The 21,415-nt window shown below is 50.5% G+C and overlaps 2 protein-coding genes across 5 annotated transcripts in view; one reads left to right on the forward strand and one right to left on the reverse strand.

The window, feature by feature from the left end:
* The window catches only part of ankzf1 (ankyrin repeat and zinc finger peptidyl tRNA hydrolase 1), a 58,101-nt gene extending 37,619 nt beyond the window's left edge, over window positions 1-20,482 (reverse strand). The window contains exons 1-6 of one of the 2 annotated variants that reach the window (XM_060828180.1): window positions 20,363-20,482; window positions 16,777-16,874; window positions 15,113-15,209; window positions 14,661-14,881; window positions 9,006-9,127; window positions 3,681-3,834 (exon numbers count right to left, since the gene is read on the reverse strand). In XM_060828180.1, the coding sequence (XP_060684163.1) occupies window positions 3,681-3,834; window positions 9,006-9,127; window positions 14,661-14,881; window positions 15,113-15,209; window positions 16,777-16,874; window positions 20,363-20,465 (795 nt within the window). In that variant the 5' untranslated portion in view covers window positions 20,466-20,482. Of the gene's footprint in view, window positions 1-3,673; window positions 3,835-9,005; window positions 9,128-14,660; window positions 14,882-15,112; window positions 15,210-16,776; window positions 16,875-20,362 lie in introns of both variants that reach the window. The other variant, XM_060828181.1, reaches the window with a different exon arrangement.
* A 172-nt stretch (window positions 20,483-20,654) lies between these two features.
* Window positions 20,655-21,415, forward strand: part of atg9a (ATG9 autophagy related 9 homolog A (S. cerevisiae)) — a 45,169-nt gene continuing 44,408 nt past the window's right edge. For all 3 annotated transcript variants that reach the window (XR_009644904.1, XM_060828183.1, XM_060828184.1), the window contains exon 1: window positions 20,655-20,718. The gene's annotated coding sequence lies outside the window, so the exon portion shown is untranslated. The remainder of the gene's footprint in view (window positions 20,719-21,415) is intronic.

Raw genomic sequence — 21,415 nt, forward strand, 5'->3', positions numbered from 1 at the left:
TGGCGTTGTGGTTGGAGTGCCAGGCCTTTAGGAATTCTCTGGCATGTCTTTGCTTAGCCTGTCCCAGGATAGATGTGTTGTCCCAGTCGAATTGGTGATTTTTTTTTCATCCGCGTGTAGGGCTACGAGGGAGAGAGGGTCGTGTCTTTTTGTGGCTAGCTGGTGTTCATGTATCCTGGTGGCTAACTTTCTTCCTGTTTGTCCTACGTAGTGTTTGTGGCAGCAAAGACATGCCAGAGAACTCCTAGAGGCCTGGCACTCCAACCACAACGCCATAAACAAACACATTGATCTAGATCTAGATACCATCTATCAACCCCTCAGAAAACAAACAGGAAATGACATCACCACAAACCCCAGGAACCCCATCCAGGAGACAGATATAAATAGAAAGCAGGAGACAACAGCTTCGCTTCACTTGGAGGTCCCCACTGATGATGTTACCTAGCCAGGTAATGAAACGTCTGGGTATCAAACCTACAGCTCAGCGAGCAAACCTACAACCTATTGATAAACTTATCCAACTCCAGACAAGAGAGGTATGCATCCTCAATATATCAGAGAAAGAATTGTGGGTAGGGACTGGAACAGGAATGGAACAAGAAATGTTCCACATTCGCCACAAAGAGACAGGTGTAACTGGGGCCTATGTTGGTACTCATGGCCATCCCTTTGAGCTAAAGAAAGGGAGAGCAGTTAAAAGAGTTGTTCAGAGGACGAGCTCTGCCAGGGCAGAGGAGGATGCTGGGAGATGGGGACGGTTCAGGATTATTTTCCAGAATAAAGCAGAGAGCCCTGAGACTATCCGGTTGGGGGATGGATTTGTAAAGGGATTACACATCCATGGGAAAGAGGAAGAGGCTGGAGCCTGCAGCCTGCAAACTGGAAAATCTGAAAGTGACCTAAAGCAACAGAGGAATCATGGATACAAGTGAGAAGGGGCTGGACAAGGGGAGCAAAGACCGAGACAAGGTAGGAAAAGATGGGTTCCATGGGAAAAGAGCAGGCAGAACCAATGAGTCAGCCCAACAGTCCTCTGTGTGGTTTTTGGGAAGGAGGCAGAAGTGAGTTGTGTGGGGTTTGGAGACGATGAGTTTGGAGGCAGTTGCAGGGGGAGGTCACTGGATGAAATGAGATTAGCTACTGTAGTGGAGACAATGGCCTGATGTTTGATGGTGGGATCATGCTCTGGGGGAGATAGGAGGAGGTTCCTGAGAGCTGGCTCTGCAATGTAGAGCTCAGTCCACTGGGAAACAACACATTCTCGTCGGCAGGCTTGACAACCAAGTCTGAATGGAATCCGAGATCATAGATTGCAGTCAGTTCCTGGAAGGATACATTGGAAAAGGTGAGGGGGTCGGCCAGAGAAATTGAGATAACGTCTGTCATGTCGACAGGTGGGCGAAGGGGTCTGGGGGACTGGGAGAGGACTCCTGTCCAAAGAAATGGACACTGAGGCGAAGGGGCAGGAAGAAGAGTTCAACATTATGTTGTAACTGAATCATTACAGGTAGGGATGCAGAGGGATAAAACTGAGACCTTTTCTGCATACAGAACAGTCAGCATCAGAGATTGAAACATCAGGAAGGGTAGTCAATGCAACAATAGGAAGGCAGGTTTGGGAGACAGGATAGCGTCAAAGGGAAGGTGAAGAGAGGAAGGCTTTGGAGGGCCATGGATATCTCTAAGTGTCTTGTGTCCTTTAACTGTTGAAAGGAAAGGAACATCTAGTTCAGTGTAACTTAGACTTTCAAAGGGTGCCCACAAACATCTCCAAGTCTGACCGCTCCAGCACCCCTTTCAACTTGGTTCCTCTACTGCATCTTTTACACTGTGGTCATTTCCTGTCCATTAAATTTCTAAGGCAAAAGTGAGGACTGCAGATGCTGGAAACCAGAGTCTAGATCAGAGTGGTGCTGGAAAAACACAGCGGGTCAGGTAGTATCCGAGGAGCAGGAAAATTGACGTTTCGGGGAAAAGCCTTTCATCAGGAATAGAGGCAGGAAGCCTCCAGGGTGGAGAGATAAATGGGGGGTGGGGCTGGGGAGAAGGTAGCAAAGAGTACAAAAGATGAATGGGGGTGGAGATGGAGGTGATAGGTCAGAGGGGAGGGTGGAGTGGATAGGTGGGAAGGGAGATTGGCCGGTAGGACAGGTCATGAGGATGGTGCTGAGCTGGAAGGTTGGAACTGGGGTATGGATTGGGGAAGGGGAAATGAGGAAGCTGTTGAAGTCCACATTGATGCCCTGGGGTTGAAGTGTTCCGAGGCGGAAGATGAGGCGTTCTTCCTCCAGGCGTCTGGTGGTGAGGGAGCGGCGGTGAAGGAGGCCCAGGACCTCCATGTCCTTGTCAGAGTGGGAGGGGGAGTTGAAATGTTGGGCCACGGGGCGGTGTGGTTGATTGGTGCGGGTGACCCGGAGATGTTCCCTGAAGTGCTCTGCGAGGAGGCGTCCAATCTCCCCAATGTAGAGGAGACTGCATTGGGAGCAACGGATACAATAAATGATATTAGTGGATGTGCAGGTAAAACTTTGATGGATGTGGAAGGCTCCTTAAGGGCCTTGGATGGAGGTGAGGGAGGAGGTGTGGGCGCAGGTTTTGCAATTCCTGCTGTGGCAGGGGAAGGTGCCAGGATGGGAGGGTGGGTCGTTGGGGGGGGAGGGAACGTGGACCTGACCAGGTAGTCAGGGAGGGAACGGTGTTTGTGGAAGGCGGAAAGTGGGAGGGGGGAGGGAAATATATCCCTGGTGGTGGGGTCTTTTTGGAGGTGGCGGAAATGTCAGCGGATGATTTGGTTTATGCGAAGGTTGGAGGGTGGAAGGTGAGCACCAGAGGTGTTCTGTCCTTGTTACAGTTGGAGGGGTGGGGTCTGAGGGCGGAGGTGCGGGATGTGGACGAGATGCATTGGAGAGCATCTTTAACCACGTGGGAAGGGAAATTCTGGTCTCTAAAGAAGGAGGCCATCTGGTGTGTTCTGTGGTGGAACTGGTCCTCCTGGGAGCAGATACGGCGGAGGCGGAGGAATTGGGAATATGGGATGGCATTTTTGCAAGAGATAGGGTGGGAAGAGGTGTAATCCTGGGCCTCCTTCACTGCCGCTCCCTCACCACCAGACGCCTGGAGGAAGAACGCCTCATCTTCCGCCTCGGAACACTTCAACCCCAGGGCATCAATGTGGACTTCAACAACTTCCTCACTTCCCCTTCCCCCACCTCACCCTAGTTCCAAACTTCCAGCTCAGCACTGGCCCCATGACTTGTCCTACCTGCCTAGCTCCTTTTCCACCTATCCACTCCACCCTCTCCTCCCTGACCGATCACCTCCATCCCCTCCCCCACTCACCCATTGTACTCTATGCTACTCTCTCCTCACCCCCACCCTCCTCTCGCTTATCTCTCCACGCTTCATGCTCTCTGCCTTTATTCCTGATGAAGGGCTTTTGCCTGAAACGTCGATTTCGCTGCTCGTTGGATGCTGCCTGAACTGCTGTGCTCTTCCAGCCCCCACTGACCCAGTAAAGTGCTGAGGGACAACTCGACTGAAAAAACATGTTCCAAATCTGTATGTCTTTCCATTGCTGCCCCACATCAGCTGGAGATGAATCACTGAGGTGTGTGAACTGCATTAGTATCCCAAGCATGCATTGGGAAACAAGATTACGGAGGTTACAAACCAGTGACCTTGACAAGAGCAGCTTCATTGTAACGCCTGAGTGAGGCCCCAGCAGACTTTGGTGCCCGGGTTTTATTCTGTCCGTCCTTCGCGCCCTGAGAAACTCCACGCTTTGCTCTCACGGTGTAACGGTGAAACGTCTTGTGGAGAACAGCTTCATTCCTGATGGGGAGGATGGATCAAACTGAGGACTCAATAGAACACAATCTATAACCGCTGTCCACATCAGGACAGGTACAGTACAGGGTTAGGTACAGAGTAAACCTCCCTCTACACTATCCCCCCATCAAATATTCCCAGGATAGGGACAGCACAGGGTTGAATACAGAGTAAAGTTTTACCACACTGTCCACATTGAAGACACTCGGGGTGGTGCATCATAATGTTACATGCAGAACAAGTGACCCTCGACTTGTTCCTCTACCCGATTCTCCCAGTGTAGGAACAGTCCGGGGTTAGAGTAAAAATTCCCCAATACTATCCTCATCAAACACCCCCAGAACAGCACAGGCAGCAGGGAGTGAGATAAAGAACACAGATGAAGAAGATGCGCCATATTGGGGCCCAAGCTTACTCCCTGAACCAGAAATGTCATGGCCAATCCACAGCTAGGCTCATAACCTTTCCTATGTTAAAGAACGAACATCTTTCAATCTCCCATTTGCTGACTTGGATTTGGATGTGCAGAGAACAATTCTAACATTTAGGAATGAAAGTGATCTCAAAAGTATCGTGAACTGCAAGGAGTTTCTTGACAAACTTCAAAATACCATGGATAGGATGGCAAATGAAAATTATCGCAGACAAGTGTAAATGAAAACATTTTGTGAACAAAACCAAAGAAGAACAATTTAAAATGAAAGGTATAATTCTGAAGGGCACGCAGGAACTGGGACGGCTGGGTGTGTATGGGCAGATCGAGAACTTGGTGATAAGGATACAAGATGCTGGAGGGTTACCAATCCAGGGATGAGTACAAAAGCAAGGAGGCTGCACATAACGGGGTGGCACAGTGGCCGAGCGGTTAGCGCTGCTGCCTCACATCGCTGGGAACCCAGGTTCAACTCTGCCCTCGGGAGACTGTCTGTGTGGAGTTTGCACATTCACCCCGTATCTGTGTAGGTTTCCTCCAGGTGGTCCGGTTTCCTGCCACAATCCAAAGGGTGGATTGGCCATGCTAAATTATTGGTATTGGCAGGCTACGTTAATTGGCTACAGGAGACGCAAGGTTACAGGAATGGGGAGGCGGGGGGGGGGGGGCAAGGTGACCATAAGATCATGGGGTGGGATGCTCTTCGGAGAATCAGTGTGGACTTGATGGACTGAATGGCCTGCTTCCATTCTGTACAGAATCTACGATAATTAGTTCATCCTCGCCAAAGTATACTGCGTCCAGAGAGAGTGTAGAAATAATGTACAAGAAAGACTCCAGGTAACAGGAATTTCAGTGATTGGAGGCTTTGGGACTGTTCTCCTTGGGAAAGATAGACTTGATCCATGGATTTGATCAAGGTGACTAAATTTCCGAGGGCTGATGACAGAGTGGATAGACAGAGTGGACAGACAGAGTGGACAGACAGAGTGGACAGACAGAGTGGACAGACAGAGTGGACAGACAGAGTGGACAGACAGAGTGGACAGACAGAGTGGATAGAGAGATACTATTGCCACAGTGGATAGAGAGATACTATTGCTACAGTGGATAGAGAGATACTATTGCCACGGTGGAAATGCCATAAACCAGAGAACAAAGGCTGAAGGGACTTGGTAAGAGAAGCAAGTGGAGCAGCATTTCTCATGCACTGAATGGTTAGGATCCCCACGCTGGCTGGCAGTTGGATGGAGGCTGTTTCAATCATGAAGTTTTCAAAAAGACATTGGATAACTATTCTCTCCAGGGATGCTACTAGAGCTATTACAGATTTCTAATTTTTTGGGGATTTTAAGGGGCATTTCAGAGGCTTTCAAATAAGCACATGGATACACAAGGAATGGAGGGATATGGGACAGGAATGGAGGGATATGGGACAGGATTGGCTGTTGCAGGTTCCAGGGTTTAAATGTTTTAGTAGGGTCAAAGGTGGGGAGGTGTGGCATTGCTTGTCAAGGATAGTATTACAGCGGTGGAAAGGATGATGGATAAAGACTCGCCATCTGAGGTAGTTTGGGCTGAGCTTAGAAATAGGAAAGGTGAGGTCACCCTGTCAGGAGTTTTCTACAGGCCTCCTAATAGTCCTAGAGACGTAGAAGAAAGGATTGCGAGGATGATTCAGGAGAAGAGTGAAAGTAATAGGGTGGTTGTTATGGGGGACTTTAACTTCCCAGATATTGATTGGGAAAGCTATAGCTCGAGTTCGTTAGATGGGTCGGTGTTTGTCCAATGTGTGCAGGAGGGTTTCCTGACACAATATGTAAACAGGCCAACAAGAGGTGAGGCCATACTGGATTTGGTTCTGGGTAATGAACCAGGTCAGGTGTTAGATTTGGAGGTAGGTGAGCACTTCGGGGACAGTGACCACAATTCGGTGACTTTTACTCTAGTGATGGAGAGGGATAAGTGTGCACTGCAGGGCAAGAGTTATAGCTGGGGACAGGGAAATTATGATGGGGTGAGGCATGACTTAGGATGCGTGGCTTGGAAAAGTAGGCTTTAAGGGAAGGGGACAATCGATATGTGGAGCTTGTTCAAGGAGCAGCTATTGAGTGTCCTTGATAAGTATGTACCTGTCAGGCAGGGAGGAAAGGGTCGTGTGAGGGAGCCGTGGTTTAATAAGGAATTGGAATCCCTTGTTAAAGGGAAGAGGGCGGCCTATGTAAAGATGAGGCGTGAAGGTTCAGTTGGGGCGATTGAGAGTTATAAGGTAGCCAGGAAGGATCGAAAGAGAGAGCTAAGAGCAGCAAGGAGGGGACATGAAAAGTCCTTCGTTGGTAGGATTAGGGAAAACCCAAAGGCTTTCTATAGGTATGTCAGGAATAAAAGAATGACTAGGGTAGGAATAGGTTCAGTCAAGGATAGTAGTGGGAAGTTGCGTGTGGAGGCTGAAGAAATTAGGGAGACACTGAATGAATACTTTTCGTCAGTATTCACTCAGGAACAGGACATTGTTGCCGATGTGAATATTGAGTCACAATTAATTAGAATGGTTGGCTTTGAGGTATGTAGGGAAGAGGTGTTGGAAATTCTGGAAAGGATGAAAATAGATAAGTCCCCTGGGCCTGATGGCATTTATCCTAGGATTCTCTGGGAAGCAAGGGAGGAGATTGCAGAGCCATTTACCTTGATTTTTATGTCCTCGTTGTCTACAGGGATAGTGCCAGATGACTGGAGGATAGCAAATGTGGTTCCCTTGATCAAGAAGGGGAGTAGGAATAACCCTAGTAACTATAGGCCGGTGAGTCTCACTTCTGTTGTGGGCAAAGTCTTTGAGAGAATTGTAAGGGATAGGATTTATGAACATCTGGATAGGAATAATGTGCTGCAAATGTGTTGCTGGTCAAAGCACAGCAGGTTGCTGTGCTTTGACCAGCAACACATTTGCAGCTGTGATCTCCAGCATCTGCAGACCTCATTTTTTACTCGAAAATTATAGGAATAATGTGATCAAGGATAGTCAGCATGGTTTTGTGAAGGGCAGGTCGTGCCTCACAAACCTTATTGAATTCTTTGAGAAGGTGACTAAGGAGGTGGACGAGGGTAAAGCGGTAGATGTGGTGTACATGGATTTTAGTAAGGCGTTTGATAAGGTTCCCCATGGTAGGCTACTGCAAAAAATACGGAGGTATGGCATTGAGGGTGCGTTAGAGGTTTGGATTAGGAATTGGCTGGCTGGAAGGAGACAGAGGGTAGTAGTTGATGGTAAAGATTCATCTTGGAGTGCAGTTACTAGCGGTGTTCAGCAAGGATCTGTTTTGGGGCCATTGCTGTTTGTCATTTTTATAAATGACCTGGAGGAGGGGCTAGAAAGTTGGGTGAGCAAGTTTGCGGATGATACGAAAGTCAGTGGAGTTGTTGACAGTGAGGAAGGATGTGGCAGGTTACAGCGGGATATAGATAAGTTGCAGAGCTGGGCAGAAAGGTGGCAAATGGAGTTCAATGTAGCTAAGTGTGAAGTGATTCACTTTGGTAAGAGTAACAAGAAGATGGAGTACTGGGCTAATGGTCGGATACTTGGTAGTGTGGATGAGCAGAGGGATCTTGGTGTCCATGTACACAGATCTCTGAAAGTTGCTACCCAGGTAAATAGTGCTGTGAAGAAGGCATATGGCGTACTGGCTTTTATCGGTAGAGGAATTGAGTTCCGGAGTCCTGAGGTCATGTTGCAGTTGTATAAGACTCAGGTGCGGCCGCATCTGGAGTATTGTGTGCAGTTTTGGTCACCATACTATAGGAAGGATGTGGAGGCACTGGAACAGGTGCAGAGGAGGTTTACCAGGATGGTAGGAAGATCGTATGAGGAAAGGCTGAGGCACTTGGGGCTGTTTCCATTGGAGAAAAGAAGGTTTAGGGGTGACTTGATAGAGGTGTACAAGATGATTAGGGGTTTAGATAGGGTTGACAATGAGAACCTTTTTCCACGTATGGAGTCAGCTACTACGAGGGGGCATAGCTTTAAATTAAGGGGTGGTAGGTATAGGACAGATGTTAGGGGTCGATTCTTTAGTCAGCGAGTCGTGAGCTCATGGAATGCACTGCCAGTAGCAGTGGCGCACTCTCCCTCTTTATGGGCATTTAAGCGGGCATTGGATAGGCATTTGGAAGTTATTGGGCTAGTGTAGGTTAGGTGGGCTTGGATCGGCGCAACATCGAGGACCGAAGGGCCTGTACTGCACTGTATTTTTCCATGTTCTATGAACCAAGGGATGGCAGAATGGATTCGTTTAATTTGGTGCCATGTTCAGCACAACATCTGAACGGTCGGTTCCTGTGCTGCATCTATCCCGTCATCTGTCTCTTACCACTGCATTTCTGTATCAGTTGAATAGGTTGTCATTGATTCTATGAAATGAAGACCCCTTCCCGTGGGAATACTGCCTCGCACATATTGCCACAGGCTACACTACATCCAATGGTGTCGTGGAATCACAGAAATGCTGCAACACTTCTCAGGATTTCGACAGTGCAGAGCAGAAGCTGGGATTCTGGTCCTTTACAAACTATTAGCCCCAGAGCTGCCCAACAGTTTAGGAAGGTGTCATACATTGGCACAGTCTCGATCGGCCGAACAGCCTGTTTCTGGGTGCACTGTTCTTGCTTCTTAACACAGGCTGCACGCATTAGCAATGAGCTTTCCCAGTGTATAGGCCAGTAGGTGGTCGTGCAGTTCTATACTTACCCTCGAAATACAGCTCCAGCGAAATGTCCGCCGCCTGTCATCAGAATGACCCAGACAGTTTGAGGGTTGAGGCTGAGCAGTGACGACAGGAGGCTGTCCTCGTTCTCAGGCTTCCTGAGGACCTGTGGAGGCAAAGGGACAGTACCATAACACAGCAACTCAGAACAGCCCATCGTGTGCACATGCCCTGTATGCTGACATATCCTGAATGGGTGCAGCTTGACTAAAAACAAGGAGACATATCCAGTTCAGACCATATCGGAACCCATTCAACAGCAGGTACGCAGCAATGAGCTGTTTCCATCAGCACCTCCTACTTGCTCAGCACCACAGGACAGCAGTACCTCACATATTCGTGCTCAAGCCTGACGTGTGACATGAGCTCGGAACCTGGTGACTCGGGGAGGAATGAAATGAAGCAGATTCAACAGTATGGGCAAGAGAACCCCACAGGATGGAAACAGGGTTACGGCAAACTGAATAGGTGTACAGGCAGGAAAGTAATTTGTGAAGAGGACATTAGCCAGTACTAAAAAAGATACTGATAGGTGAGTGGGAAAAAATTTACAAACAGAACGAAATGTGGGGAAATGTGAAATTGTCCATTTTTGCAAGAACATAGAATAGTACAGCACAGTACAGGCCCTTCGGCCCTTGATGTTGTACTGGTCTTTTATCCTATTCTAAGATCAGAGTAACCTACAAACCCTTCATTGTACTATCTTCCACGTGCCTATCCAAGAGTCCCAACTGTATCAGACTCTACTCCCGCTGCTGGCAGTGCATTCCACGCACCCACCACTCTCTGTGTAAAGAAGCTGTCTCTGACATCTCCCCGTAACCTTCCTCCAATCGCCTTAACATTACGCCCCTGCTTGATAACCACTTCTATCCTGAGATAAAGTCCCTGGCTACCTACTCTATCTATGCCCCTCTTCATCTTGTACACCTCTATCAAGTCACCTCTCACCCTTCTTCACTCCAGTGAGAAAAGCCCCAGCTCCCTCAACCTTTCTTCATAAGACACACCCTCCAGCCCAGGCACCGTCCTGGGAAATCTGCTCTGCATCCTCTCTGAAGCTTCCACATTTCCTATAATGAGGCAAGCAGAATTGAACACAATATTCCAAGTGTGGTCTAACCAAGGCTCTATAGAGCTGCAGCATAACCTCGCTGCTCTTAAACTCAATCCCCCTGCTGATGATAACTAACACACCATACGCCTTCTTAACATCAACTTGGGTGGCAAATTTGAGGGATTTGTGGACACGGTCCCTCCAAGAATCCTGCCTTTAACCCAGTATTCAGCATTCAAATTTGACCTTCCAAAGTGAATTACTTCACACTTTTCCAGGTTGAATTTCATCTGCCACTTCGCAGCCCAGTTCTGCATCCTGTCAAGTGTCCCATTGCAAACTACAACAGCTCTCCATACTATCCCCCACTCCACCTACTTTCATGTCACAGCAAACTGGGCGCTTCTTACAAATTCTACCCCATGCAGACCTCCGACGCTAAGTGTATCCCAGTCAATGTTGGGAAAATTAAAATCTCCCATCACCATTACCCTATTGCCTCTACATCTTTGCATAATCTGTTTACCTATTTGTTGTTCTTCCCCACACTCACTGTTGAGAGGTCTGTAATACAGCCCCAACAATGTAACTGCACCCTTCTTATTTCTCAGCTCCACCCATAATGCCTCACTACCCAAGCCCGCCATAGTGTCCTCCTTTAGCACAGCTGTGATATCATCCTTGACCAGCAATGCAACTCCACCCCCTCTTTTACTTCCCTCCTTGTCCTGTCTGAAGCATCTATATCCTGGCACATTTAATTGCCAATCATCATGCCCTTCCTTCAACCAAGTCTCTGTGATTGCAATAACGTCATTCTCCCAGGCACCAATCCAAGCCCTAAGTTCATCTGCCTTACACACTATACTCCTTACATTAAAGTAGATACATTTCAGGCCCCCAGTTCTTTTGCACTCATCTGCTCTCTGCCTACTCTTCTCTTTATTAATGCTATCTTCATGATCCTTACAGTTTCCACCTCACTACCTACTTGTCTTCTCTTCTGGTTCCCAGCCCCCTGCCACATTAGTTTAAAACTCCCCCAACAGCAGTAGCAAAAACTCCCCCAAGGACATTGGTTCTGGTCTGGTTCAGATGTAGACCACCCATTTTGTAATAGTCCCATCTTCCCGAGAACCAGTCCCAATGTCCAACAAATCTGAACCCCTCCCTCCTACACCATCTCTCAAGCCACTTGTTCATCCTACCTGTTGTTTCATTTCTACCCTGGCTAGCACATGGCACTGGGAGTAATCCCGAGGTCCCTGTCTTTGAGGTCCTCCTCTTTAACTTCTCTCCTTGCTCCCTGAATTCTTCTTTCAAGACCTCATCTCGTTTCGTACTTGTATCGTCGGTGCCTATATGCATCAAGCCAACTTGCTGTTTACCCTCCCCTTTCAGAATGTTCTGCAGCTGATCGGTGACATCCCTAACCCAATCCCCTGCAGGCAACATACCATCCGGGAGTCCCATTTTCGGCCCCAGAACCGCCTACCTACTCTCCCCACAATAGAATCCCCTATGCCTGTGGCCCTACGCGTCTTTTTCCCCACCCTTCTGAAAAGTAGTACCATGATCTCTGCTGCCCTCTCCTGGTGAGCCATTTCCCTCAACAGGATCCAAAACGGTATACCCGATTTGGAGGGATATGACCAGAGGGGACACCTGTACTCCCTACTCTTTTTCTGCCTTTTGGTCACCCATTCACTGTATCCCACTGGCCTGTGTCATCAATAAACAAAACAAATTAGAGGAAATCTTCAATACCATCAATAATACTCTTAACTGTCATAAATTTCATTAAAGAGGAGGAAAACAACAACAAACTGCCATTTCTAGATGTCACAGTGGGAAACTTCAAACCAGCATCTACAGGAAAACAATACATATGGGCCAAATATTGAACTACAGAAGCAATCATCCCAACACCCACAAACAAAGCTGCATCAGAACATTATTCCAAAGAGCCAACACACACTACAGCACAGAGGAACTATGCAGAGCACAGGAAAATCACCTTTACCGAGTATTCAAAAAGAATGGGTACCCAATGAACACAGAGCCCCTGCTATTTCCACCTTTGCCTCACTGAGCAGCATGGATACATTTTATCCAGCCCTGGAGATTTATTTATTTTTAAGCCTGTCAGAACACTCAGAACTTGCTCTCTGTTTATCCTGACATACATCCTCTGGCTCTCTGCACAAATTCCCACTGTGGTCTTCATGGGTTCTGCTCTATTCAGCTTTTTATCCTGAAAGTATTTGTAAAATCTCTCTGGATTTTACCTGCCATTATTCTTCCACGCCCCCTTTTTGCTCTCCTCATTTCCTTGTTAAGTTTCCCCAGCACATTCTGTCGTCCTTTCAGGTTTCTGCTTTTAGGAGCACTCGGCATCCAAGGTTGACAGATTTGTTGGTCCCCCCCTTTATCTTCATTGTTACATGACAGCCCTGTACTCTCCATATCACGTTTCTAACTGTATCTCACTACTGTGGCACAGATTTACCCGAAAGGATCTGCTCCCAGTGCTCTCTGGTCAAATTCGATCTGGTCTGATTAAAACTAGCCTTCTCCCAGTTTTGGCCCATCTTCGTCCTTTTCCATAACCATCTCTAATCTAATGGAGTTCTGCTCCTCCTCCACAGTACCTCAAACACTTCATTGACTAAAATTAAATCCAGGACTGCCATCTACGTACTGGCTTAAAAAGGCTCTCCTGGATGCACTTTAAGAACGGTCCTCCCTCTAAACACTTCATGCTGTGACTACCCCTAGGAAAGATAAAATCCTCACGATCACTATCCTAATACTTTACGCTTCCCCAAAATTTGCTGACATATCTGATCTTCACCTTCAACACCATAATCTACAAACAACCCAACGGCACACCCATGGGATCTCCGCTGTCAGGATTCATAGCAGAAGCGGTAATGCAAAGGCTAGAACAAACAGCCCTACCAACCATCAAACCACAAATCTGGGTCCGCTACGTAGATGACACATTTATCATCACAAACCGAAACAAGATAGAAGAGACATTTAACATCATCAACAATACCCTCACAGGCATAAAGTTCGCCAAGGAGGAAGAAACCGACAACAAACTCACATTCCTGGATGTCACAGTCAAAAGAAAGGACAATGGAGAATTACAAACCTGCATATACAGAAAACTGACAAACACTGACCAAATACTCAACTACACCAGCAACCATCCCAACACACACAAATGAAGCTGTATTAGAACACTATTCCAATGAGCCACCACACACTGCAGCACAGATGAACTTCGGAAAACAGAGGAGAACCACCTATACAACGTATTCAAGAAGAACGGATACTCAAAAAAATACAGTCTGCAGATTCCTCAGGAACAAACCACGACAAGCAGACCAAACACAGCCAGAAATCTTAACCACCTTACCATACATCAAAGAAGTCTCAGAAATGACAGCCAGACTTCTGAGACCCCTCAGAATCCTAGTAGCACACAAACTCACCAACACTCTCAAACAAAAACTAACAAACTTAAAAGACCCAGTACAACCCATTGACAAAACCAACGTCATCTACAAAATTCCATGCAAGGACTGCCACAAACACTACGTAGGACAAACAGGAAGAAAGTTAGCCTCCAGGATACACAAACACCAGCTAGTCACAAAAAGACACGACCTTCCCTCCCTCGTAGCCCTACACATGGATGAAAAAAAACATTTCGACTGGGACAACACATCTATCTTGGGACAGGCTAAGCAAAGGCATGCCAGAGAATTCCTAGAGGCCTGGCACTCCAACCACATCACCATAAGCACACACGTAGATCTAGGTAACATCTATCAACCCCTCAGAAAATGAACAGGAAATGACATCACCACAAACCCCAGGAACCCCATCCAGGAGACAGATATAAATAGAAAGCAGGAGACAACAGTTTGGCTTCACTTGGAGGTCCCCACTGATGATGTTACCGAGCCAGGGAATGAAACGTCTGGATATCAAACCGACAGCTCAGCGAGCAAACCTACACCCTAATGCTCAACCTGAGGTACAAACCTTCACAAACCTTGCAAAAATATATAATCTTCTATTTCTCTTGAACTGTTGGGGGCCAGTAGTGCCCTCCCTGTAGTGTGATTGCACCTTTCTGGATTTACATGGTTTCATTTGAAGACCCCTGTACAATACCATCCCCCCTTACTGGTGTAAGAGATTCTCTGATCAATCCAACCATGAATTGATGTGATTTAAACTCCTGTTTCTACACTCACTAGCATGTGGCACCAGAGTAATTCAGAGATTACTACCCTTTCTATCTCATATACTTCCCAGCTTCTTTAATGCTGTTTGCAGGACCTCATTCCTTTTCCATACATACATCATTGGTCCTAATACGTACTATTATCTCTGTCAGTCTGCCCTCTCCCTTTAAAATGTCCTATAGCTTTACAGCGACAGCCCTGATCCTGTGCGTATGTAACTGGTTGGTTTGTTTCCAGGGATATAGTTATAGTTAAAGAATATTGCACTGGCTGTGAAGCACTGTGGACAGGGTGATGATCGGGCAGTTTCTTACCTGCTTACACTGCAGGACACAGCGATATACAGAGAAATACGTGCCATCTGTGGTCTGGAAAAGAACACGAAGGCTTTGCCGACCTCGCTGTTTCTCTTCTGCAGGAGGAACCTCATCCACGGGACTGAGAACATTCTGGATGCGGTGGTAACGCAGCTGTTCCAACTCAGCGTCAGAGTGCGAGTCCTCAGACTCAGAGCCTGAAATACTGGAGATCTCACCTGAGAGAACAAATAACAGGTGTCTGTGACAATCACTGTCTTGCAGTGGACAAATGAGCAATGCCCAGGACAGGGTGTGACACAATAAAGCTCCCTCTACACTGTCCCCATCAAACACTCCTACCACAGATTCAACACAAGATCAGACAGAGTAAAAGTCTCTGCCTCATTTCCTGGGAAGGTTATCAGTGAACATCAGATGGAAACTGATTTGAGTAATGAATCTGGTACCTGCTATTTTCTCAAACCTCTCTGCGGTGACTGGTTGAGCTGCAAGCAGCCTTCGTCTCAGGTTAAACCTGTGCCAGTCCAGTTTGTAGTGCTCCTTCTGGAAAGAAGCAGAGAAGAAACTGTATTAAATAAGCAACAAAGTTGACAATCAAGCAGCTGAGAAAGACACTTGTTGCTCCTTGTCAAATATGCCATTACTCTATAAAACTTGAATCAACTGAATTTATGTCCTCTTGACAATCAAGGTGTAATCATCTCCTAATTGAGGCTGGTGAAACCCAGGGTCCAGAAGTTGATATCAATAATCCAGAGGCCCTGAGAGTGCTCTGGGAACATGGGTTCAAATATCATCACAACTCAGCTGGAATTTAACCTCAATTAATAAATCTGAAATTCAAATCTAGCTTAAGAAATCAAAAGAGAAACGCTGGAAAATCTCAGCAGGTCTGGTAGCATCTGTAAGGAGAGAAAACAGCTGACGTTTCGAGTCTAACTGACCTTTTTGTAATTTGCTTTTACCTAGCTTCAGAAATGTTTGTTTATTAATTAACATGACATTCAAAGTTTGGGAGAAGATTTGTAGCTCAGGTGCTCATTGTTGTGGCTCTGTTCGCCGAGCTGGGAATTTGTGTTGCAGACGTTTCGTCCCCTGTCCAGGTGACATCCTCAGTGCTTGGGAGCCTCCTGTGAAGCGCTTCTGTGATCTTTCCTCCGGCATTTATAGTGGCTTGTCTCTGCCGCTTCCGGTTGTCAGTTCCAGTTGTCTGCTGCAGTGGGTCCAGGTCGATGTGTTTGTTGATTGAATCTGTGGATGAGTGCAATGCCTCTAGGAATTCCCTGGCTGTTCTCTGTTTGGCTTGCCCTATAATAGTAGTGTTGTCCCAGTCAAATTCATGTTGTTTGTCATCTGCGTGTGTGGCTACTAAGGATAGCTGGTCATGTCGTTTTGTGGCTAGTTGGTGTTCGTGGATGCGGGTCGTTAGCTGTCTTCCTGTTTGTCCTATGTAGTGTTTTGTGCAGTCCTTGCATGGGATTTTGTATACTACGTTGGTTTTGCTCATGCTGGGTATCGGGTCCTTTGTCCTGGTGAGTTGTTGTCTGAGAGTGGCTGTTAGTTTGTGTGCTGTTGTGAGTCCTAGTGGTCGCAGCAGTCTGGCTGTCAGTTTGGAAATGCTAGTGTGGCTAGTCCTTTGGGTTGCGGCATGTCCTCGTTCCGAGAACAGCCAGGGAATTCCTAGAGGCATGGCACTCATCCACAGATTCTACCAACAAACACATCTATCTGGACCCAATATACCGACCACTGCAGCGGACAGCAACTGACAACCGGAAGCGGCAGAGACAAGCCACTATAAATGCCGAAGGAAACATGACAGAAGCGCTTCTCAGGAGGCTCCCAAGCACTGAGGATGTCACCCAGACAGGGGACGAAACGTTTGCCACACAAACTCCCAGCTCGGCGAACATGACATTAGTGCACGCTGGGCCAGCATGCATCGCTCATCCCTAATTTTCCAGAGTGTAACATGGGAATTAGGCTTTACTGTCACGTTTACTGAAGTACAGGGAAACAGGAGTACAGCAAAACACTTAAAATGCCACCCATCTTGGGTACAAAATCTTGCTGTGACTACAACCATGGGGAGCACACTGTCCTCATTTACCTGATCCTCTCGGTTCTCGAAGCTGCACTGACAGGCGGAGCAGTACATCTTGTCGGAGATCTCAAGCAGTACCCGTCCTTCACTGACCACATCGTCGTCTACATTAAAAATGATTCATTCATTATTTCATATTCTTTTATATGTTATAGTAATCCAACTTTCAGTCCATCCACATGCAATGATCTAGTTGGAGCCTCTTCCCCTGTGAACTGTATTAATTCCTCTTTGAACTCTCTGTTCAACAGCCTTTTGTAGGACATGAGTGGGTCTTTATCCATCTCCCTGTCAGGCTAGACATTCCAAATCCGAGTTACTTGTTGGTTAAGAAAGTTATTGTGCCCTTTCAACGGCTTGTGCTAATCACCTCAAGTCTATAGTTCAAGCTCTGGTTCCTAATCCTTCAGCCAGCTAAAAAGCAATTTCACTTTATTGACTGTCCCCAAGTAGTTTGAGGTTTTAAATTCCTCCAGCAAATCTCTTTTTAACCTCACTTCTCTAAGAACTAGCATCGAACTATACAATCCATTAAATGGCTTGGTAGTTTTTTTTTCAAAATGATGAGGACCTGGACAGGGCAGGTAGTGAGAAATTTGTAAACCAGTCAAGGACAATGGAATAGACTTAAAGTGATTGACAAAAGATATAAGCTTGAGGTGAAAAAACATTATGTTTTCACACAGGGAGTAGTTCAGCTATAGTTAGTCATAGTGGTTAAACAGCAGAGCTGAAAAGAGCACAGCAGTTCAAGCCACATCAGAGGAAAAAGGGAGTTGACATTTCAGGCCAGAACCTGTTATAGGCTTAGGGTTATCATGCCAATAGTGTGGGTTCAGTTCCTGCACACGCTGAGGTTACCAAATGATTAGGGGTTTAGATAGGGTTGACCATGAGAACCATTTTCCACGAATGGTGTCAGCTATTACGAAGGGGCATAGCTTTAAATTAAGGGGTGGTAGGTATAGGACAGATGTTAGGGGTAGATTCTTTACTCAGAGAGTTGTGAGTTCATGGAATGCCCTGCCAGTAGCAGTGGTGGACTCTCCCTCTTTATGGGCATTTAAATGGGCATTTGATAGACATTTGGAGGATAGTGGGCGAGTGTAGGTTATGTGGGCTTGGATCGGCGCAACATCGAGGGCCGAAGGGCCTGTAGTGTGCTGTATTTTTCTATGTTTTCTATGTACCACGAAGGATTCACCCTCTCAATGTCACCCCTTGCCTGGGGCATGTAGACCCTCTGTTCAAACCACCACCAGTGATCTCTCTAATAGACAGCAGCCCTACACACCCCCGCACTCTGATGATTTTACTTTTACTAGTTGGGCTATGGGATGCTTTGGGAGGGAGTGTACGGAGGGAAGTTCAGTTGCAGCATTCAAGAGGGCATTGGATGATAGTCTTTATTTAACCAATGTTCAAAAGCATGGGGGGGGGATAAGTAAGAGACTGTCACTAAGTTTGAGAGAGCCAGTGGGTATACATTGGGCTCAGTGTCCTCCGTCTGTGCCATGACCATTCTGTGGATTGGAGACAGAGAGCTGGGCGAGCAGGCGGCAGCTGAAAATAATATGACGAAGCAAAAAGTTGTAAAAGCAGCAACGATTTTGAGACCAGAAGATACAGAGTGTTTTGGGGTTTTCTTGTGGATGACCTGCAGAAATTGGACAAGTAAAGGGTGTAATGTGTAAGGGCGGGGTACGAGGGAGGCAGCTGGCAGTGCCACAGAGGGGGGGGGGGGGGGTCGGCCCGGGCCCGGGGCCGGGGCCTGGTGTGTGTCCCGGGGCTGGGGCCTGGTGTGTGTCCCGGGGCTGGGCCCGGGGCCTGGTGTGTGTCCCGGGCCCGGGGCCTGGTGTGTGTCCCGGGGCTGGGCCCGGGGCCTGGTGGGTGTCCCGGGCCCGGGGCCTGGTGTGTGTCCCGGGGCTGGGCCCGGGGCCTGGTGTGTGTCCCGGGGCTGGGCCCGGGGCCTGGTGTGTGTCCCGGGGCTGGGCCCGGGGCCTGGTGGGTGTCCCGGGGCTGGGCCTGGTGGGTGTCCCGGGGCTGGGCCCGGGGCCTGGTGGGTGTCCCGGGGCTGGGCCTGGTGGGTGTCCCGGGGCTGGGCCCGGGGCCTGGTGGGTGTCCCGGGCCCGGGCCCGGGGCCTGGTGGGTGTCCCGGGCCCGGGGCCTGGTGGGTGTCCCGGGCCCGGGGCCTGGTGGGTGTCCCGGGCCCGGGGCCTGGTGTGTGTCCCGGGCCCGGGGCCTGGGGCTTGGTGGGTGTCCCGGGGCTGGGCCCGGGGCCTGGTGTGTGTCCCGGGGCTGGGCCCGGGGCCTGGTGTGTGTCCCGGGCCCGGGGCCTGGGGCCTGGTGTGTGTCCCGGGCCCGGGGCCTGGGGCCTGGTGTGTGTCCCGGGGCTGGGCCCGGGGCCTGGTGTGTGTCCCGGGGCTGGGCCCGGGGCCTGGTGTGTGTCCCGGGGCTGGGCCCGGGGCCTGGTGGGTGTCCCGGGGCTGGGCCCGGGGCCTGGTGTGTGTCCCGGGGCTGGGCCCGGGGCCTGGTGTGTGTCCCGGGGCTGGGCCCGGGGCCCGGGGCCTGGTGTGTGTCCCGGGGCTTGGCCCGGGGCCCGGGGCCTGGTGTGTGTCCCGGGGCTGGGCCCGGGGCCTGGGGCCTGGTGTGTGTCCCGGGGCTGGGCCTGGGGCCTGGTGTGTGTCCCGGGCCCGGGGCCTGGGGCCTGGTGTGTGTCCCGGGCCCGGGGCCTGGTGTGTGTCCCGGGCCCGGGGCCTGGGGCCTGGTGTGTGTCCCGGGCCCGGGGCCTGGGGCCTGGTGTGTGTCCCGGGGCTGGGCCCGGGGCCCGGGGCCTGGTGTGTGTCCCGGGGCTGGGCCCGGGGCCCGGGGCCTGGTGTGTGTCCCGGGGCTGGGCCCGGGGCCTGGTGTGTGTCCCGGGGCTGGGCCCGGGGCCTGGTGTGTGTCCCGGGGCTGGGCCCGGGGCCTGGTGTGTGTCCCGGGCCCGGGGCCTGGTGTGTGTCCCGGGCCCGGGGCCTGGTGTGTGTCCCGGGCCCGGGGCCTGGTGTGTGTCTCGGGCCCGGGGCCTGGTGTGTGTCCCGGGGCTGGGCCCGGGGCCCGGGGCCTGGTGTGTGTCCCGGGGCTGGGCCCGGGGCCTGGTGTGTGTCCCGGGCCCGGGGCCTGGTGTGTGTCTCGGGCCCGGGGCCTGGTGTGTGTCCCGGGGCTGGGCCCGGGGCCCGGGGCCTGGTGTGTGTCCCGGGGCTGGGCCCGGGGCCTGGTGTGTGTCCCGGGGCTGGGCCCGGGGCCTGGGGCCTGGTGTGTGTCCCGGGGCTGGGCCTGGGGCCGGGGCCTGGTGTGTGTCCCGGGGCTGGGCCCGGGGCCGGGGCCTGGTGTGTGTCCCGGGGCTGGGCCCGGGGCCGGGGCCTGGTGTGTGTCCCGGGGCTGGGCCCGGGGCCGGGGCCTGGTGTGTGTCCCGGGCCGTGCGCTGTGAAGTGTCGCTGGAGAAGCCGGGAGCAGGAGAGCCGCCGGTTCAGGGGGGACCGTGCACTGTCCGGGTCACAGCCAGTGAGGGCCCACCGCCCCAGGGGGACACTCCTGTGGATAAGGCGGGTACCTGGCGGGTCAGGGCCAAGCGAGAGCTCGGTGTCGGTGACCAGCCGCAGGCCCAGGCCCAGGCCCAGGCCCGGAGACTCAAACAGCGAACACAGCCGCGCCATGGCGCCGCCGGCATCGCGCAGGCGCACAACATCAAAGGTCAAGTAGTCAGCAATGCGCATGTGCTACCGGTTGTGCACAGGCGCAGTATGGGGGAGAAGGGCCGCGGGCCTGGCGCATGGGCAATATCAAAGGTCCGCACTGCGCAGGGGATTTCCGCCCCACACGGTTACGTCAGATCCGCCCCGCTCCGCCATTGTTTCCGGTTGTTGACAGTCGGTGGTCCCCCCGCTTCAGGAGAAAGTCCGGCCTCAGGTACTGGCACCTTCCCGGGGGTCACAGCTCCAGGGCTGAGCCTCAGCAGGAAGGCCCATGGTGACCGGGAAAAACAACCATTACCGGGAGGGTCAGTGCTGAGGGAGTGCCGCACTGTCAGAGGGTCAGTACTGAGGGAGTGCCGCACTGTCAGAGGGTCAGTGCTGAGGGAGTGCCGCACTGTCAGTGGGTCAGTACTGAGGGAGTGCCGCACTGTCGGAGGGTCAGTGCTGAGGGAGTACCTCACTGTCGGAGGGTCAGTGCTGAGGGAGTGCTGCACTGTCGGAGGGTCAGTGCTGAGGGAGTGCTGCACTGTCGGAGGGTCAGTGCTGAGGGAGTGCTGCACTGTCGGAGGGTCAGTGCTGAGGGAGTGCTGCACTGTCAGTGGGTCAGTGCTGAGGGAGTGCTGCACTGTCGGAGGGTCAGTGCTGAGGGAGTGCTGCACTGTCGGAGGGTCAGTGCTGAGGGGCAGTCACTATATTTCTGTTTGTGCGATCTTTCTCTGCATAAATGTGCTGCTATGTTTCCCATGTCATGACCAAAATGATATTTCTTTTACTGTGGAACGTGTGAGCTCATGTAAACTATTGTTTTCAAGCAAGTGCTGTGATGTGGGATGTGTTGTAGTGCCTTATTCAATGTCTGGATGACCAGATGGTTTCTCATTGCAGAAAGTCTGGTCTCCAAGCTGGTAAAA

The sequence above is a fragment of the Hemiscyllium ocellatum genome, chromosome 7, assembly GCF_020745735.1.
Source record: "Hemiscyllium ocellatum isolate sHemOce1 chromosome 7, sHemOce1.pat.X.cur, whole genome shotgun sequence".
In the NCBI taxonomy this organism is placed as follows: domain Eukaryota; kingdom Metazoa; phylum Chordata; class Chondrichthyes; order Orectolobiformes; family Hemiscylliidae; genus Hemiscyllium; species Hemiscyllium ocellatum.